General features: G+C 44.5%; 9 protein-coding genes across 9 annotated transcripts; 3 read left to right on the forward strand and 6 right to left on the reverse strand.

Annotated features, from left to right (window-relative positions):
• Window positions 1-88: 88 nt before the first annotated feature.
• On the reverse strand, window positions 89-1,581 carry SAMD00019534_022970 (hypothetical protein; the record flags this gene model as incomplete). Its single annotated transcript, XM_012901595.1, has 2 exons — window positions 89-906; window positions 1,038-1,581. The coding sequence occupies 2 exons, from the start codon at window positions 1,579-1,581 to the stop codon at window positions 89-91; spliced, it is 1,362 nt and encodes a 453-aa protein (XP_012757049.1).
• A 960-nt stretch (window positions 1,582-2,541) lies between these two features.
• SAMD00019534_022980 (hypothetical protein) lies at window positions 2,542-4,266 on the forward strand (the record flags this gene model as incomplete). The annotated part of the gene is made up of 2 exons (XM_012901596.1): window positions 2,542-2,630; window positions 2,847-4,266. The coding sequence occupies 2 exons, from the start codon at window positions 2,542-2,544 to the stop codon at window positions 4,264-4,266; spliced, it is 1,509 nt and encodes a 502-aa protein (XP_012757050.1).
• Window positions 4,267-4,356: 90 nt separating this feature from the next.
• SAMD00019534_022990 (hypothetical protein) lies at window positions 4,357-6,411 on the reverse strand (the record flags this gene model as incomplete). The annotated part of the gene is made up of 7 exons (XM_012901597.1): window positions 4,357-4,531; window positions 4,607-4,813; window positions 4,887-5,254; window positions 5,326-5,394; window positions 5,486-5,650; window positions 5,730-5,851; window positions 5,952-6,411. Coding segments are annotated over 7 exons (1,566 nt in total), but the record flags the coding sequence as incomplete, so codon positions are not given.
• Window positions 6,412-7,253: 842 nt separating this feature from the next.
• Window positions 7,254-8,597, forward strand: SAMD00019534_023000 (hypothetical protein; the record flags this gene model as incomplete). Its single annotated transcript, XM_012901598.1, has 2 exons — window positions 7,254-7,380; window positions 7,477-8,597. Coding segments are annotated over 2 exons (1,248 nt in total), but the record flags the coding sequence as incomplete, so codon positions are not given.
• A 332-nt stretch (window positions 8,598-8,929) lies between these two features.
• Window positions 8,930-12,852, reverse strand: SAMD00019534_023010 (hypothetical protein; the record flags this gene model as incomplete). Its single annotated transcript, XM_012901599.1, has 3 exons — window positions 8,930-8,967; window positions 9,059-10,938; window positions 11,006-12,852. 3 exons carry the CDS (start codon window positions 12,850-12,852, stop codon window positions 8,930-8,932), a joined length of 3,765 nt encoding a protein of 1,254 aa, XP_012757053.1.
• Window positions 12,853-13,221: 369 nt separating this feature from the next.
• On the reverse strand, window positions 13,222-14,697 carry SAMD00019534_023020 (hypothetical protein; the record flags this gene model as incomplete). The annotated part of the gene is made up of 2 exons (XM_012901600.1): window positions 13,222-14,528; window positions 14,589-14,697. 2 exons carry the CDS (start codon window positions 14,695-14,697, stop codon window positions 13,222-13,224), a joined length of 1,416 nt encoding a protein of 471 aa, XP_012757054.1.
• A 233-nt stretch (window positions 14,698-14,930) lies between these two features.
• Window positions 14,931-17,068, reverse strand: SAMD00019534_023030 (hypothetical protein; the record flags this gene model as incomplete). The annotated part of the gene is made up of 3 exons (XM_012901601.1): window positions 14,931-15,015; window positions 15,094-16,593; window positions 16,689-17,068. 3 exons carry the CDS (start codon window positions 17,066-17,068, stop codon window positions 14,931-14,933), a joined length of 1,965 nt encoding a protein of 654 aa, XP_012757055.1.
• Window positions 17,069-17,405: 337 nt separating this feature from the next.
• On the reverse strand, window positions 17,406-19,373 carry SAMD00019534_023040 (hypothetical protein; the record flags this gene model as incomplete). Its single annotated transcript, XM_012901602.1, has 1 exon — window positions 17,406-19,373. One exon carries the CDS (start codon window positions 19,371-19,373, stop codon window positions 17,406-17,408), a length of 1,968 nt encoding a protein of 655 aa, XP_012757056.1.
• Window positions 19,374-20,285: 912 nt separating this feature from the next.
• Window positions 20,286-22,166, forward strand: SAMD00019534_023050 (hypothetical protein; the record flags this gene model as incomplete). The annotated part of the gene is made up of 1 exon (XM_012901603.1): window positions 20,286-22,166. One exon carries the CDS (start codon window positions 20,286-20,288, stop codon window positions 22,164-22,166), a length of 1,881 nt encoding a protein of 626 aa, XP_012757057.1.
• Window positions 22,167-22,220: the final 54 nt, after the last annotated feature.

Raw genomic sequence — 22,220 nt, forward strand, 5'->3', positions numbered from 1 at the left:
ATAAAACATGTACATCTTCCACTCCACTATCTATCCTTCCTCCTCGTTTGTTTGTTTGTTTGTTCTTCGTACAATATTTATTATTTATTTATTGGCGTGACCAAGTGACTCCCATATTCTTGAGCGGTATGCAGTACTTAAACAGTCCCTCCTTCTCGGCGTTCAAATATTCCGTCTGGTATTTGCGACCTTCGTACGAGTCCTTGGCCGTGCCGCCCATCGCGCCAATCAAAAAGTCCATCTTCTGACAGTTTTCCTTCTGTTTCCAAAGCCACACCTCCTTGACCTCGTTCTCCACCTGTTCGACCCGTATTCCATTGTAGCGCAGTAAGGTCTCAAAGCCGGTAGTGACATAGTACTCGACGTCGATGTGATTGTCCTTGTTGCCCAGCTTGATGAAGCGTTCCACATTGTAGTTATCTTTTGGCGTGAATCGATAGGTCGACTGCAGCGGCGCGTTGGGTTGCGGGTTTCTACTGCTGCTGCCGCCCCCTCCCCCAAAAAAACTCATCATGAAGTAGAGCACCGTGACGATCAGCATCAGTACCGTGAACATCGAGCTCTCGCCGCCCTGTTGCTGGCGTCCACCACGGCGCGCGGCTGCACCGCCACCACCACCGCCAAACTGGAAGTGGAACATGTTGGGATTGTTATGCTGTTGTGCGCGATGATGCATTGGCTGTCCGCCAAATCCTGCTGTGCGACGACCTGCTCCACGTGTCGGAATGCCAAAGAATATGTTGAATATGTCCTCCGGTGTCAGTTCCTCCTCGTAATAGGCGCCGCCACCTCCACCGCCTCTATGCATTCCACCTCCAAACTGTTGATGTGGTGTCTCATCTCCATGCAAATCATATGACGCTCTCTTTTGTTGATCACTAAGACATGTGAATGCTTGACTGACCTCTGTTTGATTGATTGATCATGATTGATTGATTGATGAAGGGGAATGATTCCAATGATTGATTGATTGATTGATCGATTGAGTTAGTTGAATGAATGAATGCGCTGTCACAATCACATCGTGATGATCATACTCTTAAACGCTTCCTCTGCACCTGGTGCATGGTTCTTGTCTGGATGCATCAATAATGCAATCTTTCTATATGCTTTCTTGATATCGTTTTCTGTTGCCGTCTTCTTTATCTCCAACACCTCGTAATAGTTCTTACATAACTTGATCTTCTTGACCAGTTCAACCTGCTCCTTTGTATACTTTGGTTTACTACTCTCTGTTGGAGTTGTAGTACTTCCAGTGCCTGTGCCAGTCGGAGCAGTAGTACTCTGTGTATTATGTCTCTTGTGTGTTGTTGATGAAGTTGATGTCGAACCCTCTGATGTTGATGTCGATGTTGATGGTGATGGTGATGTTGGTGCAGATGATGACGATGAAGGTGATGTTGGATCAGCAGCAGATTGATTATTGTTGGTATAAAAGTCCAACAAATCTCTTGCTCTACTTGTTGGATAAAGAGCAATCGACTTGTTCAGAAACTTTATACAAGCATCCTTGTTTCCATCTGCGATCTTATTAAGTGCAATCTCTATACATCTTATTGCTTCATCCTTGTTTCCCTCCATCCTTTATCTTGTCTATATGTATAAAGTAAAGTTAAGTGAATGACTGTATGAATGAATGAACCAAAGATATACAATTAACGAAAGAATGAATGAATGAATGTAATACAAAGAGTATGAGTGAGTGAGGAAAGAGGAGTTGATAGATGAGTCACACACTCATTCACAAACAAACACAAGTTGACAAGTTCAACACACACTTAGGTTCATTTTGAAAACTTGTGTGACCAAAGACGACCGACACTTCAGTGTTGCATCGTCATCAAAACTGAGTTCATTTCATTTCTCCACCATTTGGAAAATAATATCAATTATCTGTATACTGATACAGATAATTGAACAATCAATCATTTACTGCAATAACGAGTTAATTTGAATTGAACACCAATCAACACATAATCACCCTTTGTCATTCATTCATTCATGGTCACTTGGATGGTGTTGTTGGAACAAGGGGAGTGGTTACAAGATGGTTGATGGCTGGCAGATGATGGTAGACAAACATCATCTTGAAATTGACTTGGGCCTGTGTGTGTTGAGCAAGAAAGGAAGGAGGGCAAATGTTGTGGGTAACCTCCCATCAATGACTGAAATTTGGAGGCTTGGATGATGGGGCACCTGATCCGGAGCAATCAAAAATCCCCACACTTTGTGATCCAGTAACCAGGACGCATCGTTCGGTTTTGCATGCACGCACTGAACATCTATCTCCCCTTCATCAAATAAATAATAAATAAAATTTTATGTTTGATTGAAGTGTAAGTATCTATCTCTAGTGAAGTCAAGGGGATGAGGAGGTGATGGTGATGGTGATGATGGTGCTCTTGGTTTGGACAACAACAACCTCACACGCGCCTCGTGGACCACCCTCCAACCTGCCTCCTCAGGACACATCACATTCATCATCTTAACTCTCAATATTATTACTTTACTTATACTCATTCATATATATATACAGATACAATGAACCGTTTGGTCAGCCGTACTCTTCTGAACCCAGGCCGTAGCCTGCTCCAGACCCAAAAGAACTCCTATTCATCAGCCGTCTCTCAGTATGTTCAATGATCATCAATCACTCAATCACATCAATCACATCAATCAGACTCAATCACTCATTCATTCAATCAAACAACATTGGAACCATTCCATCTCGATTGATCACTCGCCCACTCACTGAATGAATCAATCAATCAATCACAATGATCACTAGCATGGAATGATTCCACCCTAACCCTCACCCTCGCCCTCATCCTCACCCAATCAATCAGACAAGACATTGATAATGAGCCAAGATTCCTCGAGTGTTTCAAGTCCTTCTTTGACAAGGCTGCCGGACTCACCAATATGAAGCCAGGCGCACTCAACAATATGAAGGAGTGCCATGTTGTGCTTCGTGTCGAGTTCCCAATCAAGAATGAGCACGGAGATGTCGACATCATCACCGGTTACCGTGCCCAACACAGCCACCACCGTCTGCCATGCAAGGGTGGCATTCGTTACTCGGACGAGGTCGACCTGCAGGAGGTCATGGCCTTGGCCTCACTGATGACCTACAAGTGCGCTGTCGTCGACGTGCCCTTTGGAGGCGCCAAGGGAGGTGTCCGCATCGACCCAAAGAAGTACACTCTGGCCCAGCGCGAGAAGATCACCCGTTCGTACACTCTGTCCCTGTGTCAGAAGAACTTCATTGGACCAGGTATCGACGTGCCAGCCCCAGACATGGGCACAGGCGAGCAGGAGATGGCCTGGATTCGTGACACCTACCAGGCGTTCAACACCAACGACGTCGACTCAATGGCGTGCGTCACCGGTAAGCCAATCAGCTCCGGAGGTATCCGTGGCCGTACCGAGGCCACCGGTTTGGGAGTGTTCTACGGTGTGCGCGAGTTCTTGTCCTACGAGGAAGTGCTCCAGAAGACTGGCTTGACACCAGGCATCAAGGGCAAGAAGATCGTCATCCAGGGCTTTGGTAACGTCGGCTACTGGGCCGCCAAGTTCTTCGAGCAGGCTGGCGCCAAGATCGTCGCCGTCGCCGAGCACAACGGCGCCGTCTACAACCCCGACGGACTGAATGTCGACGCATTGAACAAGTACAAGCTGCAGAAGGGCACCTTCATCGACTTCCCAGGCGCCACCAACATCGTCGACTCGGTCAAGGCCCTCGAGCTGCCATGCGACATCCTGATCCCAGCTGCCCTCGAGAAGCAGATCACCATTGGCAACTGCCACAACATCCAAGCCAAGATCATTGGAGAGGCTGCCAACGGCCCAATGACCCCACGCGCCCACGACTACCTCGTCCAGCGCGGCGCCGTCATCATCCCCGACCTGCTGCTCAACGCCGGTGGTGTCACCGTGTCCTACTTTGAGTGGTTGAAGAACTTGTCTCACGTCCGTTTCGGCCGTCTCAACAAGAAGTGGGAGGAGTCCAGCAAGAGACTGCTTCTCGAGTTTGTCGAGTCCACCGTCAACAAGAAGCTGAGCGAGACTGAGCGCAACCTGGTCATCCACGGCGCTGACGAGATCGACATTGTCCGCTCCGGTCTGGACGACACCATGACCAACGCCTGTGCCGAGACCCGCAAGACCGCCATGGAGAAGAACACCGACTACCGTACCGCCGCCCTCTACAACGCCATCATGAAGATCAAGGCTGTCTACGAGTCATCTGGAAACATCTTCTCTTAATCAATCATTCTTTCGTTCGTTCGTTCGTTCACTCGAATGGTAATATTTAATAAAAGGTAGTTTACAACAAGCAAGTGAGTTGATGGCTCATGGTTGGTATACCAAGTCCACCAATACGTTTGTCGAGTTGGTTGTTGGTACCCTGGTCGCATTGATCAGTTTGGCAAACAAGTTGTACACATGGATGTTCTCAAAGTTGAAGCCAGTGACGTTGCTCTTAAGATTGGGTCCATGTCCAATGAATATTGCTCTCATATCCTTGAGTCTAAGAGTGAGTGAGTGAATGAGTTAGTGATCGTGATTGATTGAGTGGCCAATCACTCAATGATCAAGCACATACGTGTTGTTGTATCCGTGCTCTCCAGAGTTATTGTAGAAGTCTTGTGCTTTTGGAGCAAGGATTTGATAGCCTTCATCGGCAACAGCGATCAGGGGAGCGATCCTTGGCGAATTGTTGTAATAATACTCCTCAGGGATGTCCTCCTTAAAATAGACCTTGAGATTGGGTATGTTTGCTTTGGTCAAGTTTTCATAGGCCTCAATGATACTACATGTGAATCAATTGTTAGTTGTCGTTGCAGGATGGCAGGGTTGTGTGCTGGGCGTGGCTGATACCTTACCCATTGGGACCATAGTCTGATTCGTAGACTGAGAGTATTGGTGTCACATCTGGTACATAGACACTGGTGTAGTTGAGTACATTGGAGAGATCGATTGCCTTTGTTACAGTGGCCATGCCATGATCGGATAGTACAATGATGTTGGTCTTGTTGTACAGACCCTGAGCCTTGAGTGAGTTGATCAATGTTCCAATTGATGCGTCCACAGACTTGATGGCGTCGTTGACGGCTGCCGAGTCTGGTCCGCCATGAAAGTGTGCAGCGTCGTCCACCTCGTAGATATATGCCATGATGATTCCAGGTGGCTTGCTCTCATTTCTCCAATTAATTACTTGATCAATAATCTTGCTAGAGGCAGTGAAGTTGAACTGTTGACATGGTTTAGGTTAGGGTTATGTGTGTCGTGTCATGTCATGGCTTGTTGTGTCGCGTCACTTACGCCTGGTATATTGAGGTCGGCAGGGATGGCTGAGCATCCTACCCAGTAGTAGCATGCTGATTTGATGTCCTAGAGTGAGTGATCGAGTCGTGTTTGTTAGGATACATGGACCAATCAATCAATCAATTAATCCATGATTCATTCCAGTAATGATACAAACGTTGAGTGTTGCTGTCCTCCAGATTGGCTCACCCAAGTACCATGTGGCAACGGTAGATTCATTGGTCTTGCTGAGGAATGTTTTCTTTGTAACAGTGTCATAGAACTTGTTTGATACGATTCCATGTGACTCTGGATGCAGTCCAGTCGCCAATGAATAATGATTCTGGAACATTATCAAGTATGTGAGTAAGTGAGTGAACAATGATTGATTGATTGATTGGTCACGACGACATCAAACATACGGGGAATGTCTTTGAAGGGAACTGAGGAGTCATGTAGTCGGCCTTGACTCCAGGGTCCTCGCCAGTGTAAAGTGATAGAAGGTTGGGAGTGATACCCCTGTCCAGGAAGTCGTATCTGAAGCCTAAGGTGTTTGATTGATTGAAATGTGTCAGTCACTAACTCACTCAGTCACAGCACTGCACTGCTCTCCCAGTCACTGACCGACTGACCGACTGACTTACCATCTATCGATATAACAATGAGTGGATTGGCATGATATATGATGGGCAATTCATTGTCATGTTCATCTCGCATGCGAAACACAAAGATGATACTGAGAATGAGTAGGATGAGACCGATGCCAATGAGGAGTAGGAGTGATACACCACGGAATCGCTTCTCTGCCAGACACTGCCAGAGTGAGCGACGTGGTGGCTCACGCAGTAGATCGACCTCGATGAATGCGTGGTTCTCCTTGTCCTCCTCGTCATCGTCTGCCATCAGCCTATTGGTGGCCGAGGCACCATTGCTACTGCCACCTGAGAAGAAGAATGGTCTATTACCATCATCATACTCATCTGTCTCTGTATGCAAGTGATGATGCGAATGTTGTTGATCATTGTTGTTTTGTTGTTGTTGTTGAAGGGAGTTCATCCTTGTGTAGCTATGATTTGGGCTACTTGTGCCTCCATTATTATCCATTCGCCGATACCCTTTTTGTACAGATAACTTGTAATAGTAATAATAGTAATAGTAATTAATGATTCAAAATTTAATGAGACTGAAATGTTCCATTTCCCAAGAAGTGCCGATGTGTTTGGGTTGAGGGAAGTTGAGGGCTTGGCAAGTTGTCAAGTCTTGGCACCCCCAAACACTCAAACAGAACAAGATTGTGCTAAGAATGAAAGATCATTCTACAAGTATCCAAATTATAACCGCTACAGATAATATAATATATAATCCAATCAATCAAACAACATGTTGTTTGATATTGACGATGATGAGGAGTATAATGAAGATGATGAACAAAATGAAAGAAAAGATGTTGACTATAATGTAGAACAAAGTCATACTAGTATTGATGTATTACCAGCAATTATACTTGTAAAGATAGTCAAATATATGAATGATAGACATTTGGACACAATATTTCTATCACTCACTTGTAAACGTTTATTTGGTCTAATGGATATGTTGATTCCAAACATCAACTTTGTCAACACTTTGATGCCACAGACACAGACAAAGACAAAGATAATGACAAAGACACAGGCGCAGTCACAACAGCCATCGACGATGATAATATATCATTTACCACCATTCTCATTCCCAACATCTTTGACCGACTTGACACTTGAATCATTCAATCAACCATTGAGCATTTCCGACCGGCAAGAGAAGGACAAATCTTCTCTTCGTACACCTGCGTGTCACTGCCATCGACTCTCATCTCTCTGACCTTTGGAGATGTATTCTGCCAATCGATCCCCCCTGGTGCCCTCCCGCCCTCTCTCACTTTTCTAAGTTTTGGTCGTAGCTTCTAACCCGAGCTCACTCCGGGCACACTCCCAGCCAGCCTCCAGACATTGGTCTTTAGAAACTTCAATTATCAAGGGCGCATTCAATCAAGGACACTCCCGTCCTCACTCACTTCATTGACATTCTCCTCTGAAAATCATAGTAATTCTTTTTACCAAACCTATTCTTTACCATCCACCTTTGTGTCCGATTCGTTTCCAGACTCAATTGTGGAGCTTGCTCTGCCAGGTTGGTTCGACTTGCCTCTTGCCCAAGCATACCTATCACCGATCAAATCACTCAAGACATTAACACTTGGCCTGAATTACAATCAACCTCTGAACGAAGGTGATATCCCGCCTACTGTGGAGAGATTGATGTTTGGCTCAAAGTTCAACCAATTGATTACTCCTGGATCAATGCCAAACTCTATTACAGAGTTGAACATGGGAAACTCTTACAATCAACGAATCTCAGTTGGTTCACTTCCATCATTTCTCAAATCATTGACCTTTGGTTATGCGTTCAATCAAGTGCTCGAGCCTGGTACTCTTCCCCCATCACTCACGACATTGACTCTTGGTTATACGTTCAATCAAGTTATCCCACCAGGTACCCTCCCTCTATCACTCACGACATTGACTTTTGGTAATATGTTCAATCAAGTTATCGCACCAGGTACCCTCCCCCTATCACTCACCACATTGACTCTTGGTGAGAGGTTCAATCAAGTGATCGTGCCTGGAATGTTTCCAGAGTCATTGCACACATTGATCAGCAAAGCAAGCAATCATATATACCAAACCAATCCAGATGCAGACACAGTATATCCCAAGTCATTCACTTCGATGACGCTAAGTTGTCAAATCAGTCCCGGATCTTTGCCGTCATCCCTCTCTTCACTGGTCTTCTTGTCGCAGCCCTACTTGATTCCTGGTTCATTACCCCAGTCACTGGTGAGCCTAGAGTTTCCCAAAGGATACAATGAGATATTGGACTCAGATGTGCTTCCTCAATCACTAAGACGCTTGAAGATTGGCATGTTCTACAAAAAGAATAGTGGCAAAACAAAGCTCACAGGGACACTCTCACATCTAACTTTGGATTCATTCAAGCGTATAGATAAGCTGGACAAATTCCTTGGCCAAGAAGATAGACGCACACACCTCGTGATCAAGGACATTGTTGACCAGCGCAAAGTCACCAAGGAGAGAGCCGATGTACCCCTAAAGTCACTCTCAATCTGGTGCGCAGTACATTGTTCAAACAAACGTCGCATTCCCAATCAGGAGGCATTTCTTGTTCAAACAATTGTATCAAACATCCCCAATGTGCAGCTATACAGGATTGGACTGAATCATGGTAGGAAGCAGTAAACAGTACATCTACGCATGGCAGAGCCAACACTTGGCATATGCATCGTTCGACAACACATCCATATTAATCAACTCAGTGACAATGACGTATTATCATTCCACACTCTACGTTTTGTTTGTTGATTGACCAATCAATCAATCACATATATTATTATTTAAATAAACATTTGGGCTTAATGCAATGATGTTCAGATTTCCATATTGGTAGGCAATGTCCACGACCATGTCCAGTATGCTGGCGATTGTTGATTGATTGAATGATGCCCGAGTGAGTGTCGATGCTTTTACAGGTGATGTGCTCTCATCAACTTTGAATAGGTAGTTGATCACTTGATAGTGATTATTCTTGGCAGCTTCCAACACACTGTTCAAACAAGGAATGTATCGTTGGAGTTGATTGGGCGATGTGCAACGCTGATGAATCATACGAATCACTTGAACATGTCCATGCTTACATGCCCAGTCAACAACAAGTTCAAGATAGTTGTTTGTCTTGTTACTGACCTTGATGTATCCTTTGTCCAAGATATACTCCATCATCGCTGGGTCGGTCATCTCCACTGGCAGTATCTCATGTGGCAAATGACGGCCATATTCTGTACAAATGCGAACCAGATAATCAATCGACTGTGTATCGCCACGTTTGATGCACTCTTCCATTGGGCTCATATACTGTTTGTTTGACATCTTCAACAATCTCAACTCTGAGAAGAATTCATCGATCACTGTAGCGAGGAGTGAGTGTGATCTCTTGGCCGCTGAGATCAAAAGAGTGTAAAGGTCTGAGTGATCCTCTGTGTCTGAGTATAGCACACTGGCACACTCAATAATGTCATCCTCCGTCAGTTGGCTATCGATCTTTACAATCTGATTGTTCAATCCAGGTCTGATCATTGATATATAGTGGTCAATGTCGAGGTCGGAAAGCTCCATGATCCATCTGGCACTGTCCATGTCGCCAACCTTGATCGCTCGTGCAAATGCAATGTGATAATCATTCTTGAAAACGCCATGCTCGTTGTCCATCATATACTTGATCACAACTTTGTTTCCAACAGTGATGGCTTGGGTCAGCACGAGGGACAGGTCACACACAACCTGAGGACGATGTGCCATCAATCGCTCAATCAGTCCAATTGACAACAGACTGGCACTTATATCATTGACAGTGTATCGTGTTGATACGTTTGTGGCGTTGCTGAGAATGAAGTTGACTACATTGATAGTGTCACCGAGCAATGCTTGGGCAAGTCCATCATAGACTGAGAACCCTGACTTTTTGTGATCGATCATACCATATAGTTTGACCACCAGGTCCATATCTCCTATTCTTGAGGCCAATTTGAACAGTTCGATCAATTGACCCTGGTCCTCAATGATTATTAGTGGAATGTATTGTAGCACCAAGTCCTTGATCTCGGACGCGCGCTTGGGTTGCAAACAATTCTCTATGAGCTCGTACTCGATCTCTCTGCTCAGAGTGACATTGAGGCCACCTTCCTCTTCCATCTCCTCATCATCAGTAGCATCATCGTCGTATTCATAGTCGTCGTCATCGTCAGCAACAAGAATTGATGATGGTGCTGAATGTATACACTGGTCCATGTAGTATTTAAAAATGGACGGTACATTGTTCTTGATGGCCGCGATAGCCAAATACTTTTCGACAGCTTGGTCAATGAGTGATTGTTCACGCAGCAGTATGAACATCTCCAATGCCCATGGTTTGGTAAGCCAAGCATCAACAATGCTTTGCTGATTGAAGTTGCCGGCGTTTACACGAGGAAGAACGAATCCAAGTGTGAGCAGCCGGCGAATGAATGATGGATGGATGAACTCTTGTAGGTCATCACTTGTCATCTCATAAACTGGTGATGTTTGGTGATTGACGAGGGACAGGTATTGATCCAAGATCCTCTCCCATCCAGGGATGGCACATGATGATAGTGCCTCCATTATATCAATCAATTGCAATGGGTAGTGATCGATAAATACAGATCCACTGTTGAGCAATGTATCAATAATGGTGAGATTGGGCCATCTGAATGAGGAGATGAGTAGCTCTGAGTTGGGAGGGTATGGCACTTTGGAGTAGGCCTTGATGAACCATTCTGTTGCGCCATACTTGATGTATTTCAACAGACTTTTTGACGAGAGTAGCTTGCCTCCTTTGATGCGATGTCGATCACCAATCTGGAGTGAGTTGTGAACATGTCCAACATGTTCCATGATGAGCAAACATATCTTCTTGTCCGAGAAAACTCTGTGTATAGCTGTCTCCATTCTTGGATGTGTCTGGATGACCCTGTCGACAACAGCATCATCTACATGTACACTATATTATATTTGTATAATTATTTGTTAGAATTATGCACAGGAATATAATATCCAACAACACTTACATATGCATTTTTGATCGAATGTGTTTGATCTTTGAGTTGCACAGTCTGATGATGTGAATATTACCATAGATATATGCTAGATGATTGATGTTGTACAATGTGCTTAACTTAATTGAGTTGGTCATGGAATTGAACTCTGTTGACTCGAAGTAATACTCCAGTGACTTGTAGCAGTTTTGGATCGAGCAGGTTTGCAGTGTACCAAGAGGTACCTTTGGTATGGGGATACTATTGTCTCTGCATCGTTGATACAGTGTTGGCAATGTGGATGGCATGTTCCGTGTGTAGGCTTGATTGATGAGGGAGATCATGTTGTCAACAAAGTATTGGTTCTTTGATGGTAGCAGCTCAATCACATAATGGAACACCTCCAATGAGTTCTTGAATGCCCAATCAATGACGCGATAGTACTCTCGCAAACTGGGAGTGTTCTCCAACACCATCTTAACAAAGGTCAATGGGGCTAGTGTGATGGTGCGCCAGCCAACCCAGTCGATATGAGACACCGGTGTCTGTTCAAGTATAATCGCAAGTGTATCCATGTTCTTGGAGTCCAGCGCACTCAAAAGGACGCTTTGAGAAAATTGTTCAAGTTTGAATGATTGTTGAATGTGTCGCATGATCGATGGAGATATACTAGCTGCCACCGTAAGCGCAGTGTATTTCTCTCGAGTGCCTCCATTATATTCATTCTCTGCCTCGACAAACTGCGTGTTGTCAATGAACTTGTGAATGTGTTCCTCGGTTATATTGCTTTGTTCGCTCTTGAAGGCATCCAGCATATGAGTGATAGAGCTTCGAAAGAATCGAAGCGGAGGAGCACGCTGGTTGGTGATCAGGGCGATCATTGATTCAGACATGTTCATCCAGAGCTCCACGTCAATGTCGCGCACCTGTGTGATCAGTCTGTTGGCCAGCTCAAGGTCATTGTTGCGAATGGAGACCAAGGGAGTGACACGGAACTTAGTCAATGTGCCGGGTACATCATCAAAGAAGCTATGGATCAGTGTCTTGTTGTTTGCATCAATGGGCTTGTGGCCAGAGTTGTATATGCACCTGATAAAATCAACATGTCCATTGTTGGCTGCATCCACAATCAATGTGGAGAGTCTGTTGGGTTTGAGGAGTTCTGACACCATCCATGATTTGGAACATAGAGTGTTGAAGATGTTGACATTGCCATGCTTGCCAAGGTACTTGATGTATCCCGCGCAAGACTTCTTCAGCGCGAAGGTGTTTGCTTTTGGTGGAATGTTCTCGATGATGTATTGTACACTCTCTGGAATGTTGCATCGGATTGAGTGCTCCAGTAGCATCTTCAACAAGTCCGTGTCGGAGTACAGTCGGTCAAACTCTTCGTGCAGCATCTTGAGCATCTCAACACTGACGCCATGACGACTGAATGTGTTGGGGTCCTCCTCCTCGTCGTCCTCATCCTCCTCCTCTCCACCGTCAAGTAAATGCTCAACTTGATGGCGTTCGAAGCAGTGATGCTGGAGCATCAATCGAACAAAGCCTACGTTACCCGAGTCGATGGCACGGGCGAGTTGCGAGCTATCCGTTGGTAATGAGCGGTGGGCATTCATCAAGAGTAAGGCTTTGAGCATGTCCACATTGCCATGATTGAGTAGATCCAATAGTTTGTCCACATTGTTTGGTTGTACATTAAATGGGACTATCCCGTTTGTATGTTTGAGTATATGTTGGAATGCTTGTATATTGTTACAACTGATTGATTCGAATAGTATGTCGGAGAGAGCAAGAGAATCGTGGGCATGGCCAATGGTATCAGTGTAGACACTGTCGAATGCTTTGATGAACCATTGAGTGGCATTGTACTTGAGCATCAGAGGTAGACTGCCTTCAGCAATCAACTTTGATCCCTTTATAGTTGATTTGATCAATGATGTTGTACTCTTCGAATGAATGTTGTCTTTGTCATTTAATGATGGTAATAGTGATGGCGAGGGTAGTTTGATCAATCGATTATGTATATCACTGATATGATTAAAGATATGATTACGAAGTATCTTATTGTTCAACACTAAATGTATACTATTATATAACATATTTGTACTTATTATCTAACTTGTTTGTTTGGATGAATGGTCTCTTCAACTTTGACTTCATCAACCCTCGCCCTCGCCCTCGCCCTCACCCTCGCCCTTGCAACCCTCGACCCTCGACCCTGGGACAAGATTGATGAATATGATGAGTTAGAGCACAAAGATATTGCACATGGTATCTTTGTTGACTATATAGCATTGTTCAAGATTGTTGGCGTAGAAGTATAGGTTGTCGGATAGTCGCCTGAGACGATGAGCGCGTCTGAGGTATATACATATTCTTGTGATGGACATTGGCATTTGGTTGAGGATAGAGGACAATGCCCTCAACTCATACCTATTGATAGGGAATCCTAACTTGCGTATTGATGTAGGTAGTGAAGATGAGTCGAATACAATATCTCTGTTTGTCTGTTCCTTGATGTCCAATGATGTTAACGATGCTGGTAGATCACCTTCTTGAATCACATGGTCATAGCTCAGCAGTGTTAACTTGCGAACTGATGACGGGATCAATCCTTTGGACAATCTGAATAGGTCGCGATTACAGAATACATAGAGTTCCATCTTCTCAATCACTCCGTCAATGGGGAAAGATGTGATTGGCACTGGGGAGTTGATGGACAGCCGTCTCAATGACATTGGCAATGATGCCAGCGATATACTATCTCTAGCCTGTTCAATTCCCCACAGATTAAACTCGTACAACACGGGGAATCTGGAAGATGTGATGGTGGCGAGTGCAGCGGCAGGCAAATCAGTCAGTGTCAATATCTTGAGTTTGATGAATGGGACTTCGTCGAGGTATTGAGGCATCTCCGCCTCCAGGGATAGTGAGCGGAGGGTTGTTGGGCAGTCGATCACTTGATTGAAATGTGATGGAAGGTTGAGTGCCAGGTCGTGGGACTTGGGCAGACCGGCCCGGTTGAACATGGTCCTCTCGAGCATCACTGTGATGCCCGATGGTAGTTGTCCATCGAATGTTTGATCAAAGCTCTTGCCGAGGGATAGGAGTGTGAGGCATGGCGGTAGAGTGGATGCATTGATGGGATGATTCCATCTGATGGCCTTTCCCAGATTTAGTGTTTGAAGTGAGTCTGGCAACATATTGTCCAGTGGTTGATTGAATCCCTTTCCAGTGATCACCAGTCTGATCAGAGTGTTTGGGAACATTTGTCGCGAGGGCATCCAATCGTTATCATGATCGATCGTCAGCGATGTGATGTGCATCAGATGAAACGATGTCGATGGCTTTGATTGGTGAGCGATCTCAAGCACTGAGCCATTACATAATGCCAACTGATTGATTGTATCATGGAGACCCTTGTCTGACCAGAACTTTTCATTAAATGCCATCTTTACCTCATCATCATCTTCATCATCATAATCAACGAAATGGATTGATGTGATACCCTTCACACTCTTCAGGGATTGAAGTGACTTGTTATCGTCCGTATCTATGATTGATCATTAGTATGTGTGGGGACTACCCATGGAATCATTCCAACGAAACATACAATAATGATAGACGTCGCATGAGACAGGTCCGTCGGGGTGCATCGGTGACACCCTTACTATCTTCTTCTTGTTTTTGTTGTAGCTTATGTGATCGAGGGTATTATGCATGATTGATTGGTATGAGAGTAGTCGACTGATCGTTGGGTTGAACCTTGATGACACTTCATTAACATTGAAACAAAGGTACTTCTCCCTATCATTAAACAATCGTCTGCACACCAATGACAACATCAATCGATCAATATTATCATTTAATAATGCTACAATATTGTGTAACAATGTATGTTGTAGTGTATCCATCTATATCTGTATCTGTATATCTGTATATTCGTATCTGATCATCAATCAAATTTCTTGTTATGGACATGCTGGACTTCATCCAAGTGACCGATCACATTCTCAAATATATCCATCTCATCATGTGTCCTTTTCATTGGTTGAGTGATTGAGTGATTGGGCGAGTGAGTGTGTTTGAGACTGGGGTGGGATAGTTCCAGAACTTACCTCTTCTTGATTGATTGAATGTCATTGATCATTGCATTGCATTTCTTGACTATGGTCGTGTAACCAAGTTCGTAGGCATGGATGAGGATTGAGTGGAGGGTACTTGATTTGGACAACTCGTTGAACATTGGTGTTCCAAAGTGATAATCCAAGGAATGATAGGCATTGTTTGTTGCAGACTTTTGTAATGTTTCGTTTGAGATAGTCAGTTGCCATGACTTTGCCATTTGATTGAGTATCGGTACTATTAAATGAGCTGTGTCTTTGACGTATGCCCGACAGCTTAGATTGTAAAAGATGATGTTCACACCTAGTTCACCTTTAGGGAACAGTCTCAACACATAATGGAATACATCCGTATTATAGTTGGAGGTAGCCCAATGACATATTACAGGGTCAAGTTTGATCCAGGGCAATTTGTTCAATATGAGAGTGACTACATCCAGGGAGCCGCTTGATATGAGCTTCTTGGCCAACTTTAGAATACTCTTCTTTGTGCATTCATCTGACATCAATATCCCGATCATATCTCTATCAATGAGTTGGAAGGCAATGGAGAGTTGATCAAAGTTGGCCATCTTCAACGCTAGCAACAACACTTCTGTGTTCAGACTAAGTTTGTAGTCGGGCCGGGGTTTGAGTTTGAATGCAACACAGATATGCTGTACAAGTGATGGTGATACACTTGTTGCTTGCCTCAGTGCACAGTAGATATCGTCCAGGTGATCATTATCATCATCACCATCAGCATCAGCATGAGAGTAGTACTGAGACCTCTCAATGATGCAGTTATCAATGAATCGATGTATGATCGCCTCGGTGATGCTACTGCCAGGCATGTCCATGGCACGAATGAGTTCAACCAATTGCAATTGATTGAACCTCAATGATGGATGTCGTGCTTTAGTCAAGTACATAGCCATTCTCTCGGATAAGAACGACCACATCATGGTATTCATCATTGGACATATCATATCGATCAATGTCTCTGTGGCGTCCAGGTCATCACTGAGTATGGCTGCATCAGGTGTGACCCTCAGTCGACTCATTGTCTCGCCATCCTCAAACATACTATGAATCACAGGCTTTACATCGGGACATCGATCAATGTGTTGGGAGTATGTTGAGTAGATGTGCTTGATCAGCTCAGCATGTCTATGATCAGCTGCCCTGTTGAGCAATGATATGATGTCGTAGTCCTTCTTGAAGAGTACGCTGAGGCACTTGGGATGGGAGCACAGTGCGTCCAAGATGTCCACATTGCCATTCTTGCCAATGCTATCACTACACCTACTTAAAGACCTCTTCAGGTGTGACGAGTGGACTTGATGTGCTGATGGTGATGATGCAATGTGTTCCATTATGTATCGTACACTATCTGTCTGGTTTGACTTGATTGAGTGCATCAGAAGGATCATCCATAAATCAATGATACCTTCTCCTCTATTATCATTATAAAGTAGATCGTACTCATCATGCAACATCTTGAGCATGCTGACACTGGTCGTTGGAGTTTGTTTGATTGTTCGTGGGCGTGCGCTCCATCATAATGATCGTGATCAAACGTGTGATGTTGAAGCAGCTCTCGAACAAACTGTACGTTGCCCGTGTTGATGGCGGGCATGAGGTGTGATAGGTAGGACTTGCCACACCTCTTTGTTGACATTATGTGATGGTTGTACATCTGGCGGTACGCGTTGAACATGTCAACATTGCCATGTTTGAATATGTAAGATACCATCTTGTCCTTGCTCTTATAGTCCATGGACAATGGAAGGATACCATTGATACACTGCTTGAGTAGATGATTGAATGCTCGTACATTGTTGTACTTGATCACCTTGTACAATAGTATGGAGAGGAGCCGTTCCTTGAGGTCATTGGTGGCATTAGAGTCTGAGGACGGGGAAGGGGAGGGCAGCTGAGCAGCATCGAATGCCACAATGAACATTTGAGTGGCGTTGTACTTTAGCATTTGAATGAGTGATCCATCATTGAGTAGTTTGGAACCTTTGATCGTTGACTTGATTGTAATATATGTGTTGAAGTTGTCGTAGTTGTAGTTGGAGTAGTCAACGTCGTATTGTCGTTTTGATTGTATGACTGTCCATTTACGATGTATATCACTAACATGTTGTTGTATCAATCTACACAACAATTTATTGCTAAATAACTTATGTGCACTTATATCAATATCGATATCATTATTATTATTATTTGTTAACATTCGTATATCTTTGATCAAAAACTCATGAATCCAGAATAGAAGTGTTTGATCACATGATGGCAGTGCACCAACCACCAACCAACCTTCACTGGGAGTGATTGAATGAAGGGATAGTTCCAACAATTGAGTTGATCAAGAGTGATTGATTGATTGATTGAATCTCATCTATCATTGTGGTGCATCTCTTGACAATGGTGAAGTAACCTTGATCGTAGGCACTGTTGAGGATCGAGTGGAGGGTACTCAGTCGGTTTGATTCGGACATTGATTGGAACTCTGAGCTTCCAAAATGATACTCTAATGAGTGATGGGCATTCTTTGTCGCAGCCTGATTTAGTGTTGCCAGGTGGACCCTTGGCAAAGTCTTGCCAAGCTCATGTTCAAATCGATGTTTGAGCGCAGGTATAATTATATGAGCATTATTACCAATATATGCCAAGTTGATTATATTGTCGATATCAATTGAGATACTTGGTTCAACATCGAAATGGAACAATCCCAGCACATACTGGATCACGTCCACATTGGTGTTGGACACGGCCCATTCACATATATGAGGGTCTAGCTTGAAGACTGGCAGATTGTCCAACATGAGAGTGACCACGTCCAATGAAGAGTGTGAGATGAGTTTGCTGGCGGCCACCACTATCTTCTTCTTCCTGATGTCATTTGACATCATCAACTCAATTCCGGGACGATCGAGAAGCTGGAAGGCTATGGAAAGTTGATCAAAGTCGGCCATCTCCAACGCTCGCAACATCATACCGTCTTCAAAGTCTGTGGTGACTGGGTAATGAAGATTGAATGCATGTCTGAGATGTTGAACGAATGATGGGGACACACTGGGAGCCTTAGTTAGTGCAAACCGGACATCGTCAATGTCATCTCCATAGTAACGCTGAGAGGTCTCAATGCTGCAATTATCAATGAATCGATGAATGATCTCCTCGGTGATCTTGCTGCCAGGCTGGCTGAGCGCATCAATGATATCGATCAAATGAAGTTGATTGAATTTCAATGGATGATGTCGCGCCTTGGTCAGGTGCATGGCCATCCGCTCAGACATGGTAGACCACAATTTGAGATTGATCGCTGGACATAGTTGATCGATCATTGACTCGGCGACGTCAAGGTCATCGTTGAGAATCAGGACCAAGGGTGCCATGCGGAGCCTACTCATTGCCTCGCCATCTTCAAACATATCATGGATGTATGTCCTCTTTTCGGGATTGTGTTGGCAGTATGATGTGTAGATATGTTTGATGAGATCGCTATGTCCGTGAGCAGCTGCCATGCGCAAAATGTGTTCGAGGCCGAAGTGCATCTGGAAGAGCACCTTGGCGCAGTTTGTATCGGCACACAGCGCGTCATAGAGGTCGATGCTACCATTCATGCCAATGTTCTCGCGATGCTGTGATAATACAAACTCTAGCGTTGACATTTCCAAGGATGCATTGTACCCCATGTGTTTGAGAATGTATTGTACACTGTCTACCTTGCTTGACTTGATTGATTGTCCCAACAACCTTGACCAGAGCATTACACGTTCATCATATTTGTAGAGTATATTGAACTCCTCGTGCAACAGCTTGAGCATGTCGATACTGACGCCTAGCCGTTTGAACTGGTATGGCGTACGCGCATCATAAAGTTCGCGACGTTGAAACATGTTGTGTTGGAGCAATAGTCGAACGAACTGTACGTTGCCCGTGTCGATGGCCGGCATGATGTAGGATGTTGACATCTTGCAATGAGTGTGCATCACGAGGTAGGCTGTGAGCAACTCAACATTGCCATGTTTGATCAAGTATGACGTCCATCTAGCTTTGTGCTCATTGTGGTTGTCGAACAGGGGAAGGATACCATCGGTACACTGTTGCTTTAGTAGATGATTGAATGCTTGGGCATTGTTGTACTTGATCGTTTTGAGCAATAGTCTGGAGAGGAAGCGTTTCTTGAGGTCACTGGTCAATGACACCTTTGATGAGATGGACTGGGACTGTAGGGCATCGAATGTATCAATGAACATCTGAGTGGCATTGTACTTGAGCATTTGTATGAGCGAGCCATCATTGTATAACTTTTCACCTTTGATTGTTGACTTTATCAAATGTGATGTCTGTGAACTTATAATTGATTGAATATTGTTTGTCATCCATTTATTATGGATATCTCTAATATGACTGGAAATCAATCTACACAACAGTTTGTTACTAAATAACTTATGTGCAATAATATCAATATTATTACTATCAATCATTATTATTATTTGTTTGAATCCAGGTGTTGGTTTTGTTTCGAAATTGAATGGTTGTCTTGAGACTTCATCAAGTTTTTGAACATATCTATATCTTCTAGGCCAATGATGAATCAGGACCAGGTGATACAGGACCCAATCACTCAACAATAGTTAATTTATTATAATAATAAATTAATAATGAGATTATTATCAGATCCATATATCATGTATTATCAAAGTTCCATTCATTCTTATCTGATCTGAATGATTGTTCATAACATTTGATTGATTAATTGATTAAGTAATTGCGGGTATGTGCGTGATTGTTTGAGTGTGTGGTGATGATAAGTGATTAAATCTGATTCTGAAGAAGAGTAGAACAAACGATTCAAATCACAACACAACTGTTCAACTTCCCTCCCAATTATTAATAGATGTTGACCCCTTACCCCCTCACCCATTCACATTTCATGAGCTGCAAACGAGATCTCGTTTCAATTACACTAGGTTGATGTGAGCTCACATCAAAGATAGAGGGTGTACACATTCATCTGAATGATTGAGAATGGCATTGCCTTGCATTGTTTGTTACTACAGATAATATACATTTATATTAAGTATATATTAATAAGTATAATAGTATATATAATCAAAACATAATCAATCAATCAATCAATCACAATCAACCAAAGGTTAGATAAATAGTTAGATTGAGAACAATACATAATGTTTGAGTTCATAGTCACTCCACCAAAGGAGGTTGACGACAATGCCATCAATAATAATAATAGCAGTATCAATGGTTCATATAATAATGGTAGTGGCATGCCACCTATAATAGTGACTACATCTACATCAGATCAAGACTCTGCAATGGCACACTCGAGTCCATCATTCACATCTACCTCAACATCAACATCAACTTCAACCTCAACAACAACAAGGAATAATAATAGATTAGTGTCTAGTGAGCCAAAGCTACCTGAATGGGTACTTGATATGATACTGCATAGATGTTGGAATAGAAAGGAATTTACTCAGGCGAATGTGGACTTGGCATTGGTATGCTGGCATTGGTTTGATATTGGATCACGACTGAGTAGTGACGATATGGTGGTGTATGTGTCGTCGGCGGCACCGCTTCAGACCACCTTCCACATGGACCCTTCCAAACGAAGGTTCCAACTTGTGCGTTACTTCCGCACCTTGGTCTCGGAGGACATCAATCACGGCGATATTGTGAGTGGCCTGTCAATGCCGCCCGGCCAGGACATATCAGTGCTGCTCCAGTCCAAAATGCTGCAGCTGTCGTATGGCCAGATTGACTCATGGCAACTGTGGTGGTCGCAATATTACAAGGACTCGGACGCCGCCGTGTCCAAGTCCATCCAGCAGCTGTCCAAGTTCATCTCACACAACAATGGCCTGAGGCACTTTGGTCTGCGATCGCGACCAGGCTTTAGCCGCGCGCCACTCAACCTGATCATCTCAAGACTCGACACGATCACACGCAATCTTTCCGACCTCCAGATCGACTACGAGCACAGGGGCTCGGGCATCGCCCTGGGCATTGATTATTGTCCCCTGTCCGAGTTCATAATGGAGCGCTCACTCACTTCATTGGCGTTGTCGTTGCCCGATTGCAACACATCACATCTGAACCACTTCTACGCCGACATATTATCATCAAAGACCATGGCCCGCTCTCTGCGGCACCTGAAGCTGCTCATTGTGGACGACGACGAGCACCCATTCCCATGGTCGGCGCTTCTCCAACTCGACAGCCTGGTGTCATTAGACCTTCAGTGGCTGGGCCATGGGCCCACAGAATCATTCGAACGCGACGACTCATTCTTCCGATACCTGGCGAACAATCACTCTCTCACACATCTTGGCACTGGCATCCCTCTGATCCCTGCCCTGCTCAAGCAGGACATTGTGTCCAAGCCCAAGCTCGTCGAGCTCAGTCTGTCGATCGAGGGCAACAGCTTCCCGGACAACCAGCCAGCGACCGGCGTGCAGTTCAACCCCGAGATGAAGCGACTGTCTCTGCACTTTGATCTGTCACAGCTGATTGAAACGCGACCCATCCTGCGCTCCAACCTCTTGTCGTACGCACCATCGCTCACACACCTCGAGCTGTCGCACCCGCCCGTGTCTGTCGTTGCCAAGCTCGTATCGATGCTTGAAGAGGCACCGATATGCCTCCAGCTCCCCACCCTGCGCCACCTGTACATCCACTTCCGCTTCAAACGCAGTCCAGCACTGCTCTACGCCGACTATGTCTTCAACGACCAGCTGCCCGAGCCCAGCGACATGGACTCGGCCATTGACTATGAGTCCAGCAAGCCGATGCTCGAGTCGCTCTTCATTGCCATCTCGACCAATCGCACGCTGCGCAAGCTGGACGTGTCCAACCTGCCCAACAAGTTTGCCTCGATCTTCTACGACATCATGGCCAAGAGTGCCGTGACGTTGGTCAAGATCCAGACCAGCAACATCTCGCACAACTGTATACCAAACAAGTTCAAATGTATATATACCGAGCAGCCTCAGTTACAACAACAGATAGACAACAATTGCTGCATCTTTGTTAGAAACCTCTGATCGATCAATCGACCGATCTGGCTTAGGACTCGACTCGTCTGATCAGACGCCAGA

This window comes from Acytostelium subglobosum (genome assembly GCF_000787575.1).
Source record: "Acytostelium subglobosum LB1 DNA, scaffold: scaffold4, whole genome shotgun sequence".
Lineage (NCBI taxonomy): Eukaryota > Evosea > Eumycetozoa > Acytosteliales > Acytosteliaceae > Acytostelium > Acytostelium subglobosum.